Consider the following 14202-nt stretch of genomic DNA (forward strand, 5'->3'; position numbering starts at 1 on the left):
CTGCCTGACCCACCCCACCACTCCCCCCTGACCCACCCCACCACTCCCCTCCCTGACCCACCCCACCACTCCTCCCTCCTGACCCACCCCACCACTCCCCCTGACCCACTCCCTGCCTGACCCACCCCGACCCACTCCCCCTGACTCCACCCCTCCACTCCCCCTGACCCACTCCCTGCTCTGACCCACCCCACCACTCCCCTGACCCACTCCCTGCCTGACCCATCACCCCACCACTCCCCCCTGACCCACCCCCTCCACTCCCGCTGACCGCACCCCTCCACTCCCCTGACCCACCCCACCACTCCCCCTGACCCACCCCACCACTCCCCTGACCCACTCCCCACCCACCCCTCCACTCCCTGACCCACCCCTCCACTCCCCGCTCTCGACCCACCCCACCACTCCCCTCTGACCCACCCCCACCACTCCCGCCTGACCCACCCCCCTCCACTCCCGCCTGACCCACCCCCACCACTCCCCTCCTGACCCACCCCCTCCACTCCCCGCCCCGACCCACCCCACCACCCCCTGACCCACCCCTCCACTCCCCCGCCTGACCCACCCCTCCACTCCCCCACCCACCCTCTCCACTCCCCCGACCCACCCTGACTCACTCCTCTGACCCACCCCCTCCACTCCCCCTGACCCACCCCCTCCACTCCCCGCCTGACCCACCCCACCACCTCCCTTCCTGACTTCGCACCCCTCCACTACCCCGCCTGACCCACCCCCCACCACCTCCCTTCTGACCCACCCCACCACTCCCCCTGACCCACCCTCCACTCCCCTGACCCACCTCTCCACTCCCCCCTGACCCACCCCACCACCCTCTCCAGAACTGCACAGCAAAAACAACAGCACCAACAACCCCCTCTGCCCTCCCACCCCCTGACCCACCCCACCACTCCCCCTGACCCACCCCACTACTCCTTCTCTGACCTACCCCACCACTCACCACCCCACCACTCCCTTCTGACCACCCCACCACTCCCCTCCCCTCCTGACCCACCCCACCACTCCCTCCTGACCCACCACTCCCCTCCCTCCCTGACCCACCACTCCCCCTCCCTCCCCTCCCTCCTCCTCTGCCCAGTGCTTCCACATCCCTTAACTCCTAAACATTTTTCATCAACACGCTATCAGTCCGAGTGGTAGTCTAATGTATCTCTCTGTGTGTGTGTGTGAAGGTTAACTGTGTTGGAACACGTTTGATTCCACATAGGATTATTTGATTGACATTAAGTGATCCTGCTTTGGGTGATGACTCTGTGTGTATTTATAGGATTTTGAATGGGACTGAATTGTGTGTCCCCACAGGGTCTATTATGCAACACTGTGTGTATCTGTAATTGTGCGACTGTGTGCATGACCACACATCCTGTACACACACACACACACACACACACACACACACACACACACACACACACACACACACACACACACACACACACACACACACACACACACACACACACACACACACACACACACACACACACACACACACACACAGCTATATAAATACATATATTGTAATTTATAGGTTTAAGCTTAATGACAAATACCTCTAGATTGAAACGAATTCAGTAACTGGCAAGTACTGTGGCCACTGTGATGCTGCATCTAGTCAGACAGCGGATCTAGTCAGACAGCGGATCTAGTCAGACAGCGGATCTAGTCGTTACAGATCTAAGAAACAGCTATAAACTGGAAGACAACCCTTGCTATCAGAAGTGGAAGATGAAATGAAGATCAGAATGACAGGTTTACTGTTCCAACACACAGGATGTAAAGACAACAGGTTTGCTGTTCCAACACACAGGATGTAAAGACAACAGGTTTGCTGTTCCAACACACAGGATGTAAAGACAACAGGTTTGCTGTTCCAACACACAGGATGTAAAGACAACAGGTTTGCTGTTCCAACACACAGGATGTAAAGACAACAGGTTTGCTGTTCCAACACACAGGATGTAAAGACAACAGGTTTGCTGTTCCAACACACAGGATGTAAAGACAACAGGTTTGCTGTTCCAACACACAGGATGTAAAGACAACAGGTTTGCTGTTCCAACACACAGGATGTAAAGACAACAGGTTTGCTGTTCCAACACACAGGATGTAAAGACAACAGGTTTGCTGTTCCAACACACAGGATGTAAAGACAACAGGTTTGCTGTTCCAACACACAGGATGTAAAGACAACAGGTTTGCTGTTCCAACACACAGGATGTAAAGACAACAGGTTTGCTGTTCCAACACACAGGATGTAAAGACAACAGGTTTGCTGTTCCAACACACAGGATGTAAAGACAACAGGTTTGCTGTTTCAACACACAGGATGTAAAGACAACAGGTTTGCTGTTCCAACACACAGGATGTAAAGACAACAGGTTTGCTGTTCTAACACACAGGATGTAAAGACAACAGGTTTGCTGTTCCAACACACAGGATGTAAAGACAACAGGTTTGCTGTTCCAACACACAGGATGTAAAGACAACAGGTTTGCTGTTCCAACACACAGGATGTAAAGACAACAACAGGTTTGCTGTTCCAACACACAGGATGTAAAGACAACAACAGGTTTGCTGTTCCAACACACAGGATGTAAAGACAACAGGTTTGCTGTTCCAACACACAGGATGTAAAGACAACAGGTTTGCTGTTCCAACACACAGGATGTAAAGACAACAACAGGTTTGCTGTTCCAACACACAGGATGTAAAGACAACAACAGGTTTGCTGTTCCAACACACAGGATGTAAAGACAACAGGTTTGCTGTTCCAACACACAGGATGTAAAGACAACAGGTTTGCTGTTCCAACACACAGGATGTAAAGACAACAGGTTTGCTGTTCCAACACACAGGATGTAAAGACAACAGGTTTGCTGTTCCAACACACAGGATGTAAAGACAACAGGTTTGCTGTTCCAACACACAGGATGTAAAGACAACAGGTTTGCTGTTCCAACACACAGGATGTAAAGACAACAGGTTTGCTGTTCCAACACACAGGATGTAAAGACAACAGGTTTGCTGTTCCAACACACAGGATGTAAGACAACAGGTTTGCTGTTCCAACACACAGGATGTAAGAACCAGCAAGGTTTGCTGTTTCAACACACAGGATGTAAAGACAACAGGTTTGCTGTTCTAACACACAGGATGTAAAGACAACAGGTTTGCTGTTCTAACACACAGGATGTAAAGACAACAGGTTGCTGTTCCAACACACAGGATGTAAAGACAACAGGTTTTGCTGTTCCAACACACAGGATGTTAAGGTATAGGTTTGCTGTTCTAACACACAGGATGTAAAGACAACAGGTTTGCTGTTCCAACACACAGGATGTAAAGACAACAGGTTTGCTGTTCCAACACACAGGATGTAAAGACAACAGGTTTGCTGTTCCAACACACAGGATGTAAAGACAACAGGTTTGCTGTTCCAACACACAGGATGTAAAGACAACAGGTTTGCTGTTCCAACACACAGGATGTAAAGACAACAGGTTTGCTTTTCCAACACACAGGATGTAAAGACAACAACAGGTTTGCTGTTCCAACACACAGGATGTAAAGACAACAGGTTGCTGTTCTCACACAGGATGTAAAACAACAACAGGTTTGCTGTTCTAACACACAGGATGTAAAGACAACAGGTTTGCTGTTCCAACACACAGGATGTAAAGACAACAACAGGTTTGCTGTTCTAACACACAGGATGTAAAGACAACAGGTTTGCTGTTCCAACACACAGGATGTAAAGACAACAACAGGTTTGCTGTTCCAACACACAGGATGTAAAGACAACAGGTTTGCTGTTCTAACACACAGGATGTAAAACAACAACAGGTTTGCTGTTCTAACACACAGGATGTAAAGAAAACAGGTTTGCTGTTCTAACACACAGGATGTAAAGACAACAGGTTTGCTGTTCCAACACACAGGATGTAAAGACAACAGGTTTGCTGTTCCTTACACACAGGATGTAAAGACAACAACAGGTTTGCTGTTCTAACACACAGGATGTAAAGACAACAGGTTTGCTGTTCCAACACACAGGATGTAAAGACAACAGGTTTGCTGTTCTAACACAGGATGTAAAGATAACAAACAGGTTTGCTGTTCTAACACAGATGCTTTGTTGGAGAGGTAAAAGTAAGGGATTAAAACAACTCCTAATTCAAATTCAATCAAACACTGTGCTGATATCTAATGGTTAGAACATTTGGCAGCATAAAGCTGGTGATGATGACAGGGATGGGCAGGACGTGGCCAGTACATTCCCACCGCTGACACACAGCAGCAGCACACAGTACACGAGCAGAGCAACAGACACTGTGATTGGTCAATCACTCTGGAGTTCCAATGATGATGTAACAATGTAAAAAACAATGACACGACATATTGGCGAATCAAAGGAGGAAAAAGAAAAGAATCGTTGAGTAAACAAACAAATATCAAGCAGCTTTTGTAAAACCCCTAGAGAATGCAGCAAGTGTCAGTTGCTCTTTAGTTTTGTTGTTGCAGACAGGTGTGAGGTTGCCATGGTGACCGTAAGAAGCCTCTGCAACACTTTAGTTTTGTTGTTGCAGACAGATGTGACATTGCCATGGTGACCATAAAAACCTGTGTAAGACTGGAGTAGTTGCATACCATGTCGGACAGATTGAAACCACAGAGAAAGTGAGAAAACATTGGATTGATTTGAGAGTGGAATGTGGACATTTGGAATTATAAGATGACTTGGAAAGGTTCTGAAAATGTTCCGGGGTGAAAGAGAGAGAGAAGGAGAGAAATGAGGAAAGTGAAAAAGGAGAGAAGGAGAGAAATGAGGAAAGTGAAAGAAAGAGAGGAGAGATGGAGAGAAATGAGGAAAGTGAAAGAAAGAGATGGAGAGAAATGAGGAAAGTGAAAGAAAAGAGAGAGAGAAGAGAGAGAAATGAAAGTGAAGAAGTGAGAGGAGATAAGGAAGAAAATGAGAGGAAAGTGAAAGAAAGAGAGGAGAGAAGGAGAGAAATGAGGAAAGTGAAAGAAAGAAAGAAAGAAAGAGAAATGAGGGGGGAAAAGCGAAAGAAAGAGAGAAGGAGAGAAATGAGGAAAAGTGAAAGAGAGAGAGAGAGAGAAGGAGAGGAAATGAGGAAAGTGAAAGAAAGAGAGAGAGATGGAAAATGAGGAAAGTGAAAGAAAAAGAGATGGAGAGAAATGAGGAAAGTGAAAAAGAGAGAGAGAGAGGAGGAGAGAAATGAGGAAAGTGAAAGAAAGAGAGGAGAGATGGAGAGAAATAGGGGAAAGAAAGAGAGGAGAAGGAGGAGAGAAATGAGGAAAGCGAAAGAAAGAGAGAGAGAGAGAGAGAAGGAGAGAAATGAGGAAAGTGAAAAAGAAGAGAGAGAGAGAGAGAAAGGGAGAGAAATGAGAAGGAAAGTGAAAGAAAGAGAGAGAGAGAGAAGGAGAGAAATGGGGAAAGTGAAAGAAAGAGAGAGAGAGAGAAGGAGAGAAATGAGGAAAGTGAAGAAAGAAAGAAAGAAAGAAAGAGAGAAATGAGGAAAGTGAAAGAAAGAGAGAAGGAGAGAAATGAGGAAAGTGAAGAAAGAAAGAGAAGGAGAGAAGAGGAAGAAGAGAAATGAGGAAGGAAGTGAAAGAAAGAGAGAGAAGGAGAGAAATGAGGAGAAAGTGAAAAAAGAAAGAAGGAGAGAAATGAGGAAAGCGAAAGAAAAGAGAGAGAGAGAAGGAGAGAAATGAGGAAAGTGAAAGAAAGAGAGAGAGAGAAGGAGAGAAATGAGGAAAGGGAAAGAAAGAGGAGATAAGGAGAGAAATGAGAGAAGAAGAGGAGAAGGAGAGAAATGAGAAAAAGTGAAAGAAAGAAAGAAAGAAAGAGAAATGAGGAAAGCGGAAGAAAGAGAGGAAGGAGAGAGAAATGAGAAAGTGAAAGAAAGAGAGAGAGGTGCTGGAGAAATGAGTGAAAGTGAAAGAAAGAGGCAGAGAGGGAGAGAAATGAGGAAAGTGAAAGAAAGAGAGAAGGAGAGAAATGAGGAGAAGCGAAAGAAAGAGAGAGAGAAGGAGAGAAATGAGGAAAGCGAAAGAAAGAGAGAGAGAGAAGGAGAGAAATGAGGAAAGTGAAAGAAAGAGAGAGAGAGAAAGGAGAGAAATGAGGAAAGTGAAAGAAAGAGAGAGAGAGGAGAGAAATGAGGAAAGTGAAAGAAAGAAAGAAAGAAAGAAAGAGAGAAATGAGGAAAGAAAGAAAGAAGGAGAGAAATGAGGAAAGTGAAAGAAAGAGAGGAGAGAAGGAGAGAAATGAGGAAAGTGAAAGAAAGAGAGGAGAGAAGGAGAGAAATGAGGAAAGTGAAAGAAAGAGAGAAGGAGAGAAATGAGGAAAGCGAAAGAAAGAAAGAAAGAGAGAAATGAGGAAAGCGAAAGAAAGAGAGAAGGAGAGAAATGAGGAAAGTGAAAGAAAGAGAGGAGAGATGGAGAGAAATGAGGAAAGTGAAAGAAAGAGAGATGGAGAGAAATGAGGAAAGTGAAAGAAAGAGAGAGAGAAGGAGAGAAATGAGGAAAGCGAAAGAAAGAGAGAGAGAGAAGGAGAGAAATGAGGAAAGTGAAAGAAAGAGAGAGAGAGAAGGAGAGAAATGAGGAAAGTGAAAGAAAGAGAGAGAGAAGGAGAGAAATGAGGAAAGTGAAAGAAAGAAAGAAAGAAAGAGAGAAATGAGGAAAGCGAAAGAAAGAGAGAAGGAGAGAAATGAGGAAAGTGAAAGAAAGAGAGGAGAGAAGGAGAGAAATGAGGAAAGTGAAAGAAAGAGAGGAGAGAAGGAGAGAAATGAGGAAAGTGAAAGAAAGAGAGAAGGAGAGAAATGAGGAAAGCGAAAGAAAGAAAGAAAGAAAGAGAGAAATGAGGAAAGCGAAAGAAAGAGAGAAGGAGAGAAATGAGGAAAGTGAAAGAAAGAGAGGAGAGATGGAGAGAAATGAGGAAAGTGAAAGAAAGAGAGATGGAGAGAAATGAGGAAAGTGAAAGAAAGAGAGAAGGAGAGAAATGAGGAAAGTGAAAGAAAGAGAGGAGAGAAGGAGAGAAATGAGGAAAGTGAAAGAAAGAGAGAAGGAGAGAAATGAGGAAAGTGAAAGAAAGAGAGGAGAGAAGGAGAGAAATGAGGAAAGTGAAAGAAAGAGAGAAGGAGAGAAATGAGGAAAGTGAAAGAAAGAGAGAAGGAGAGAAATGAGGAAAGCGAAAGAAAGAGAGAGAGAAGGAGAGAAATGAGGAAAGTGAAAGAAAGAGAGAGAGAGAAGGAGAGAAATGAGGAAAGTGAAAGAAAGAGAGAGAGAAGGAGAGAAATGAGGAAAGTGAAAGAAAGAGAGAGAGAAGGAGAGAAATGAGGAAAGTGAAAGAAAGAAAGAAAGAAAGAGAGAAATGAGGAAAGTGAAAGAAAGAGAGAGAGAAGGAGAGAAATGAGGAAAGTGAAAGAAAGAGAGGAGAGAAGGAGAGAAATGAGGAAAGTGAAAGAAAGAGAGAAGGAGAGAAATGAGGAAAGCGAAAGAAAGAGAGAGAGAAGGAGAGAAATGAGGAAAGCGAAAGAAAGAGAGAGAGAGAAGGAGAGAAATGAGGAAAGTGAAAGAAAGAGAGAGAGAGAAGGAGAGAAATGAGGAAAGTGAAAGAAAGAGAGAGAGAAGGAGAGAAATGAGGAAAGTGAAAGAAAGAAAGAAAGAAAGAGAGAAATGAGGAAAGCGAAAGAAAGAGAGAAGGAGAGAAATGAGGAAAGTGAAAGAAAGAGAGGAGAGAAGGAGAGAAATGAGGAAAGTGAAAGAAAGAGAGAGAGAAGGAGAGAAATGAGGAAAGTGAAAGAAAGAGAGGAGAGAAGGAGAGAAATGAGGAAAGTGAAAGAAAGAGAGAAGGAGAGAAATGAGGAAAGCGAAAGAAAGAGAGAGAGAAGGAGAGAAATGAGGAAAGCGAAAGAAAGAGAGAGAGAGAAGGAGAGAAATGAGGAAAGTGAAAGAAAGAGAGAGAGAGAAGGAGAGAAATGAGGAAAGTGAAAGAAAGAGAGAGAGAAGGAGAGAAATGAGGAAAGTGAAAGAAAGAAAGAAAGAAAGAGAGAAATGAGGAAAGCGAAAGAAAGAGAGAAGGAGAGAAATGAGGAAAGTGAAAGAAAGAGAGGAGAGAAGGAGAGAAATGAGGAAAGTGAAAGAAAGAGAGGAGAGAAGGAGAGAAATGAGGAAAGTGAAAGAAAGAGAGAAGGAGAGAAATGAGGAAAGCGAAAGAAAGAAAGAAAGAAAGAGAGAAATGAGGAAAGCGAAAGAAAGAGAGAAGGAGAGAAATGAGGAAAGTGAAAGAAAGAGAGGAGAGAAGGAGAGAAATGAGGAAAGTGAAAGAAAGAGAGGAGAGAAGGAGAGAAATGAGGAAAGTGAAAGAAAGAGAGAAGGAGAGAAATGAGGAAAGCGAAAGAAAGAAAGAAAGAAAGAGAGAAATGAGGAAAGCGAAAGAAAGAGAGAAGGAGAGAAATGAGGAAAGTGAAAGAAAGAGAGGAGAGATGGAGAGAAATGAGGAAAGTGAAAGAAAGAGAGATGGAGAGAAATGAGGAAAGTGAAAGAAAGGGAGAAGGAGAGAAATGAGGAAAGTGAAAGAAAGAGAGGAGAGAAGGAGAGAAATGAGGAAAGCGAAAGAAAGAGAGAGAGAAGGAGAGAAATGAGGAAAGTGAAAGAAAGAGAGGAGAGAAGGAGAGAAATGAGGAAAGCGAAAGAAAGAGAGAGAGAAGGAGAGAAATGAGGAAAGCGAAAGAAAGAGAGGAGAGAAGGAGAGAAATGAGGAAAGCGAAAGAAAGAGAGAGAGAAGGAGAGAAATGAGGAAAGTGAAAGAAAGAGAGAGAGAGAAGGAGAGAAATGAGGAAAGCGAAAGAAAGAGAGGAGAGATGGAGAGAAATGAGGAAAGTGAAAGAAAGAGAGGAGAGAAGGAGAGAAATGAGGAAAGTGAAAGAAAGAGAGGAGAGAAGGAGAGAAATGAGGAAAGTGAAAGAAAGAGAGGAGAGAAGGAGAGAAATGAGGAAAGTGAAAGAAAGAGAGAAGGAGAGAAATGAGGAAAGCGAAAGAAAGAAAGAAAGAAAGAAAGAGAGAAATGAGGAAAGTGAAAGAAAGAGAGGAGAGAAGGAGAGAAATGAGGAAAGTGAAAGAAAGAGAGGAGAGAAGGAGAGAAATGAGGAAAGTGAAAGAAAGAGAGGAGAGAAGGAGAGAAATGAGGAAAGTGAAAGAAAGAGAGAAGGAGAGAAATGAGGAAAGCGAAAGAAAGAAAGAAAGAAAGAAAGAGAGAAATGAGGAAAGCGAAAGAAAGAGAGAAGGAGAGAAATGAGGAAAGTGAAAGAAAGAGAGGAGAGATGGAGAGAAATGAGGAAAGTGAAAGAAAGAGAGATGGAGAGAAATGAGGAAAGTGAAAGAAAGAGAGATGGAGAGAAATGAGGAAAGTGAAAGAAAGAGAGAAGGAGAGAAATGAGGAAAGTGAAAGAAAGAGAGAAGGAGAGAAATGAGGAAAGTGAAAGAAAGAGAGAAGGAGAGAAATGAGGAAAGTGAAAGAAAGAGAGAGAGAGAGAGGAGAGAAATGAGGAAAGTGAAAGAAAGAGAGAGAGAAGGAGAGAAATGAGGAAAGTGAAAGAAAGAGAGAGAGAAGGAGAGAAATGAGGAAAGTGAAAGAAAGAGAGATGGAGAGAAATGAGGAAAGTGAAAGAAAGAGAGGAGAGATGGAGAGAAATGAGGAAAGTGAAAGAAAGAGAGATGGAGAGAAATGAGGAAAGTGAAAGAAAGAGAGGAGAGATGGAGAGAAATGAGGAAAGTGAAAGAAAGAGAGAAGGAGAGAAATGAGGAAAGCGAAAGAAAGAGAGAGAGAAGGAGAGAAATGAGGAAAGTGAAAGAAAGAGAGAGAGAGAAGGAGAGAAATGAGGAAAGCGAAAGAAAGAGAGGAGAGAAGGAGAGAAATGAGGAAAGTGAAAGAAAGAGAGAAGGAGAGAAATGAGGAAAGTGAAAGAAAGAAAGAAAGAAAGAGAGAAATGAGGAAAGCGAAAGAAAGAGAGAAGGAGAGAAATGAGGAAAGTGAAAGAAAGAGAGAGAGAGAAGGAGAGAAATGAGGAAAGTGAAAGAAAGAGAGAAGGAGAGAAATGAGGAAAGTGAAAGAAAGAGAGGAGAGAAGGAGAGAAATGAGGAAAGTGAAAGAAAGAGAGGAGAGAAGGAGAGAAGGAGAGAAATGAGGAAAGTGAAAGAAAGAGAGATGGAGAGAAGGAGAGAAATGAGGAAAGTGAAAGAAAGAGAGAAGGAGAGAAATGAGGAAAGCGAAAGAAAGAGAGGAGAGAAGGAGAGAAATGAGGAAAGTGAAAGAAAGAGAGAGGAGAGAAATGAGGAAAGTGAAAGAGAGCGAGCTAGTAAAGGAGTGCTAGTCACATGACTTACTTCTCGTGGGGTGGGGGTCTACCAGTGGGGCGGGACATAACTGTATCCAGGTGCACCCTGGGGCCGGAACTGCGGCATGGTGACGTGTTGGTGCGTTCCCAGCTGAGCGTGCTGCGGTGTGGTCAGCAGGGTTCCTACAGGACGACACACGAATCATCAGCGTCGGGTGTCATTTTGTCACTGTTGTTTTGACCGCAGCACTATGGTCAATATGGCACCGACCAAAACTAATTTACACCAAAAAACACAACAGCAATATAATCATTTTAGCATAACTTACGTTTAGCATGAGAAATGAAATGAGATCATTCAAAAAGGTATTTAATATGAAAATATCTTCAACAACACACATGCTGTAGCTACATCAGCTCCCTCAGTCATCAGCCCGACCTGCACTCATAGCCATGGTGGTCCCGGCAACCATCCCCATGGCAGCCATTCCGTTGTTTCTAGGGGCTTGGACCGGGGCGGGGTAGAGGGCTGAGGGCAGGCTGTTTGGCTGAACCACTGTGGTGTGGTGGATTACATGAGGCTGAGGCTGAGCAGCATAAACAGGCTGGGTGTAATACGCCTACAGGCACAGAGACAGAGGTTAGAGTGTGTCTGTGTTAGTGTGTGTCTGTGTTAGAGTGTGTCTGTGTTAGAGTGTGTTTATGTGTGTGTTGATGTGTGTGTACATGTGAGTAGTGTGTTGATTTACATGTGGCTGAGCCGCATACACTGGCTGGCCATAATACGCTGCTGCCTACAGGGAGACAGAGAGAGAGGTTAGGGTGTGTGTGTGTGTGTGTGTGTGTGTGTGTGTGTGTGTGTGTGTGTGTGTGTGTGTGTGTGTGTGTGTGTGTGTGTGTGTGTGTGTGTGTGTGTGTGTGTGTGTGTGTTTACCAGAACATAAAGGTTCTACTGAGGGAGTAGGGTGTGTGTGTGTGTGTGTGTGTGTGTGTGTGTGTGTGTGTGTGTGTGTGTGTGTGTGTGTGTGTGTTTACCAGTACATAAAGGTTCTACTGAGGGAGTAGGGTGTGTGTGTGTGTGTGTGTGTGTGTGTGTGTGTGTGTGTGTGTGTGTGTGTGTGTGTGTGTGTGTGTGTGTGTGTGTGTGTGTGTGTGTGTGTGTGTGTGTTTACCAGTAAATAAAGGTTCTACTGAGGGAGTAGTGTGTGTGTGTGTGTGTGTGTGTGTGTGTGTGTGTGTGTGTGTGTGTGTGTGTGTGTGTGTGTGTGTGTGTGTGTGTGTGTGTGTTTACCAGTACATAAAGGTTCTACTGAGGGTAGACATTGAGGGAGTAGGGTGTGTGTGTAGAAGCTGTTGATGGTAGGAGCTGGTGGAGGAGGGTGTGTGTGTAGAAGCTGTTGATGGTAGGAGCTGGTGGAGTAGGGTGTGTGTGTAGAAGCTGTTGATGGTAGGAGCTGGTGGAGTAGGGTGTGTGTGTAGAAGCTGTTGATGGTAGGAGCTGGTGGAGGAGGGTGTGTGTGTAGAAGCTGTTGATGGTAGGAGCTGGTGGAGGAGGGTGTGTGTGTAGAAGCTGTTGATGGTAGGAGCTGGTGGAGGAGGGTGTGTGTGTAGAAGCTGTTGATGGTAGGAGCTGGTGGAGGAGGGTGTGTGTGTAGAAGCTGTTGATGGTAGGAGCTGGTGGAGGAGGGTGTGTGTGTAGAAGCTGTTGATGGTAGGAGCTGGTGGAGTAGGGTGTGTGTGTAGAAGCTGTTGATGGTAGGAGCTGGTGGAGTAGGGTGTGTGTGTAGAAGCTGTTGATGGTAGGAGCTGGTGGAGGAGGGTGTGTGTGTAGAAGCTGTTGATGGTAGGAGCTGGTGGAGGAGGGTGTGTGTGTAGAAGCTGTTGATGGTAGGAGCTGGTGGAGGAGGGTGTGTGTGTAGAAGCTGTTGATGGTAGGAGCTGGTGGAGGAGGGTGTGTGTGTAGAAGCTGTTGATGGTAGGAGCTGGTGGAGGAAGGTGTGTGTGTAGAAGCTGTTGATGGTAGGAGCTGGTGGAGGAGGGTGTGTGTGTAGAAGCTGTTGATGGTAGGAGCTGGTGGAGGAGGGTGTGTGTGTAGAAGCTGTTGATGGTAGGAGCTGGTGGAGGAGGGTGTGTGTGTAGAAGCTGTTGATGGTAGGAGCTGGTGGAGGAGGGTGTGTGTGTAGAAGCTGTTGATGGTAGGAGCTGGTGGAGGAGGGTGTGTGTGTAGAAGCTGTTGATGGTAGGAGCTGGTGGAGGAGGGTGTGTGTGTAGAAGCTGTTGATGGTAGGAGCTGGTGGAGGAGGGTGTGTGTGTAGAAGCTGTTGATGGTAGGAGCTGGTGGAGGAGGGTGTGTGTGTAGAAGCTGTTGATGGTAGGAGCTGGTGGAGGAGGGTGTGTGTGCTCACCTGTGCATATATGCTCTGCATGCTCTGCTGGGGGTAGGCACTTCTGATGGGGTACAAGGCTGTTTGGTAGGGGTTGGGGGAGGGGGAGTAGGGTGGGGGGGCTCCGTTCATCTGGGTGGGGGGCACTTTATATGGAGTACCCGCTGTTGTGTATCCTGCACACACACACACACACACACACACACACACACACACACACACACACACACACACACACACACACACACACACACACACACACACACACACACACACACACACACACACACACACACACACACACAGAGAGAGACCAACATAAGTCCGACAGCCAAGACGCATGCATCAGGGTAACACAGCCGTCCTCTCAGTCCTAATGAGGTATCATAGCACAGTATTCATTTTGTCAACAAAAATTGTGACTAAAATATTTGTCAAACACAAATTTTCCAGTGGCAATTGAAGACACTACTACTGACAAAATAGACCCAGAAGAAAACGATAGCTAAATGATTTTTTCTTCTTAATTTCTATTGACTAAAAATAGTTTTGTCTCTATCGTGACTAAAATCTGACGATGAAGTCTACCCGCGCTACGTTCTCTTAATTTATATAGTGACGAGCCACATTTTACATTCATAATGACGTTGTAAAACTAGGCTACCGGACCGTGAACCATACCGGTAACATCACCAGTAGCCTACTGAACGTAGCCATGGTAACATCACCAGTAGTCTACTGAACGTAGCCCTGGTAACATCACCAGTAGTCTACTGAACGTAGCCATGGTAACATCACCAGTAGTCTACTGAACGTAGCCATGGTAACATCACCAGTAGTCTACTGAACGTAGCCATGGTAACATCACCAGTAGTCTACTGAACGTAGCCCTGGTAACATCACCAGTAGTCTACTGAACGTAGCCCTGGTAACATCACCAGTAGTCTACTGAACGTAGCCATGGTAACATCACCAGTAGTCTACTGAACGTAGCCATGGTAACATCACCAGTAGTCTACTGAACGTGGCCATGGTAACATCACCAGTAGCCTACTGAACGTAGCCGTGGTAACATCACCAGTAGTCTACTGAACGTGGCCATGGTAACATCACCAGTAGTCTACTGAACGTAGCCATGGTAACATCACCAGTAGTCTACTGAACGTAGCCATGGTAACATCACCAGTAGTCTACTGAACGTAGCCGTGGTAACATCACCAGTAGCCTACTGAACGTAGCCATGGTAACATCACCAGTAGTCTACTGAACGTAGCCGTGGTAACATCACCAGTAGTCTACTGAACGTAGCCATGGTAACATCACCAGTAGCCTACTGAACGTAGCAATGGTAACATCACCAGTAGTCTACTGAACGTAGCCATGGTAACATCACCAGTAGTCTACTGAACGTAGCCATGGTAACATCACCAGTAGTCTACTGA

The 14202-nt window shown here is 45.3% G+C and overlaps 2 protein-coding genes across 11 annotated transcripts in view; both read right to left on the minus strand.

Annotated features, from left to right (window-relative positions):
* The window catches only part of aplp2 (amyloid beta (A4) precursor-like protein 2), a 571607-nt gene that overhangs the window by 88135 nt on the left and 469270 nt on the right, over positions 1–14202 (minus strand). The window lies entirely within an intron of this gene.
* The window catches only part of LOC124006139 (protein FAM168A-like), a 46643-nt gene continuing 42866 nt past the window's right edge, over positions 10426–14202 (minus strand). Inside the window, exons 4-6 of the mRNA XM_046315946.1 lie at positions 12782–12936; positions 10816–10996; positions 10426–10559 (exon numbers count right to left, since the gene is read on the minus strand). Coding sequence (XP_046171902.1) covers positions 10444–10559; positions 10816–10996; positions 12782–12936 — 452 coding nt within the window. The 3' untranslated portion in view covers positions 10426–10443. The remainder of the gene's footprint in view (positions 10560–10815; positions 10997–12781; positions 12937–14202) is intronic.

This window comes from Oncorhynchus gorbuscha, linkage group LG19, assembly GCF_021184085.1.
Source record: "Oncorhynchus gorbuscha isolate QuinsamMale2020 ecotype Even-year linkage group LG19, OgorEven_v1.0, whole genome shotgun sequence".
NCBI lineage: Eukaryota > Metazoa > Chordata > Actinopteri > Salmoniformes > Salmonidae > Oncorhynchus > Oncorhynchus gorbuscha.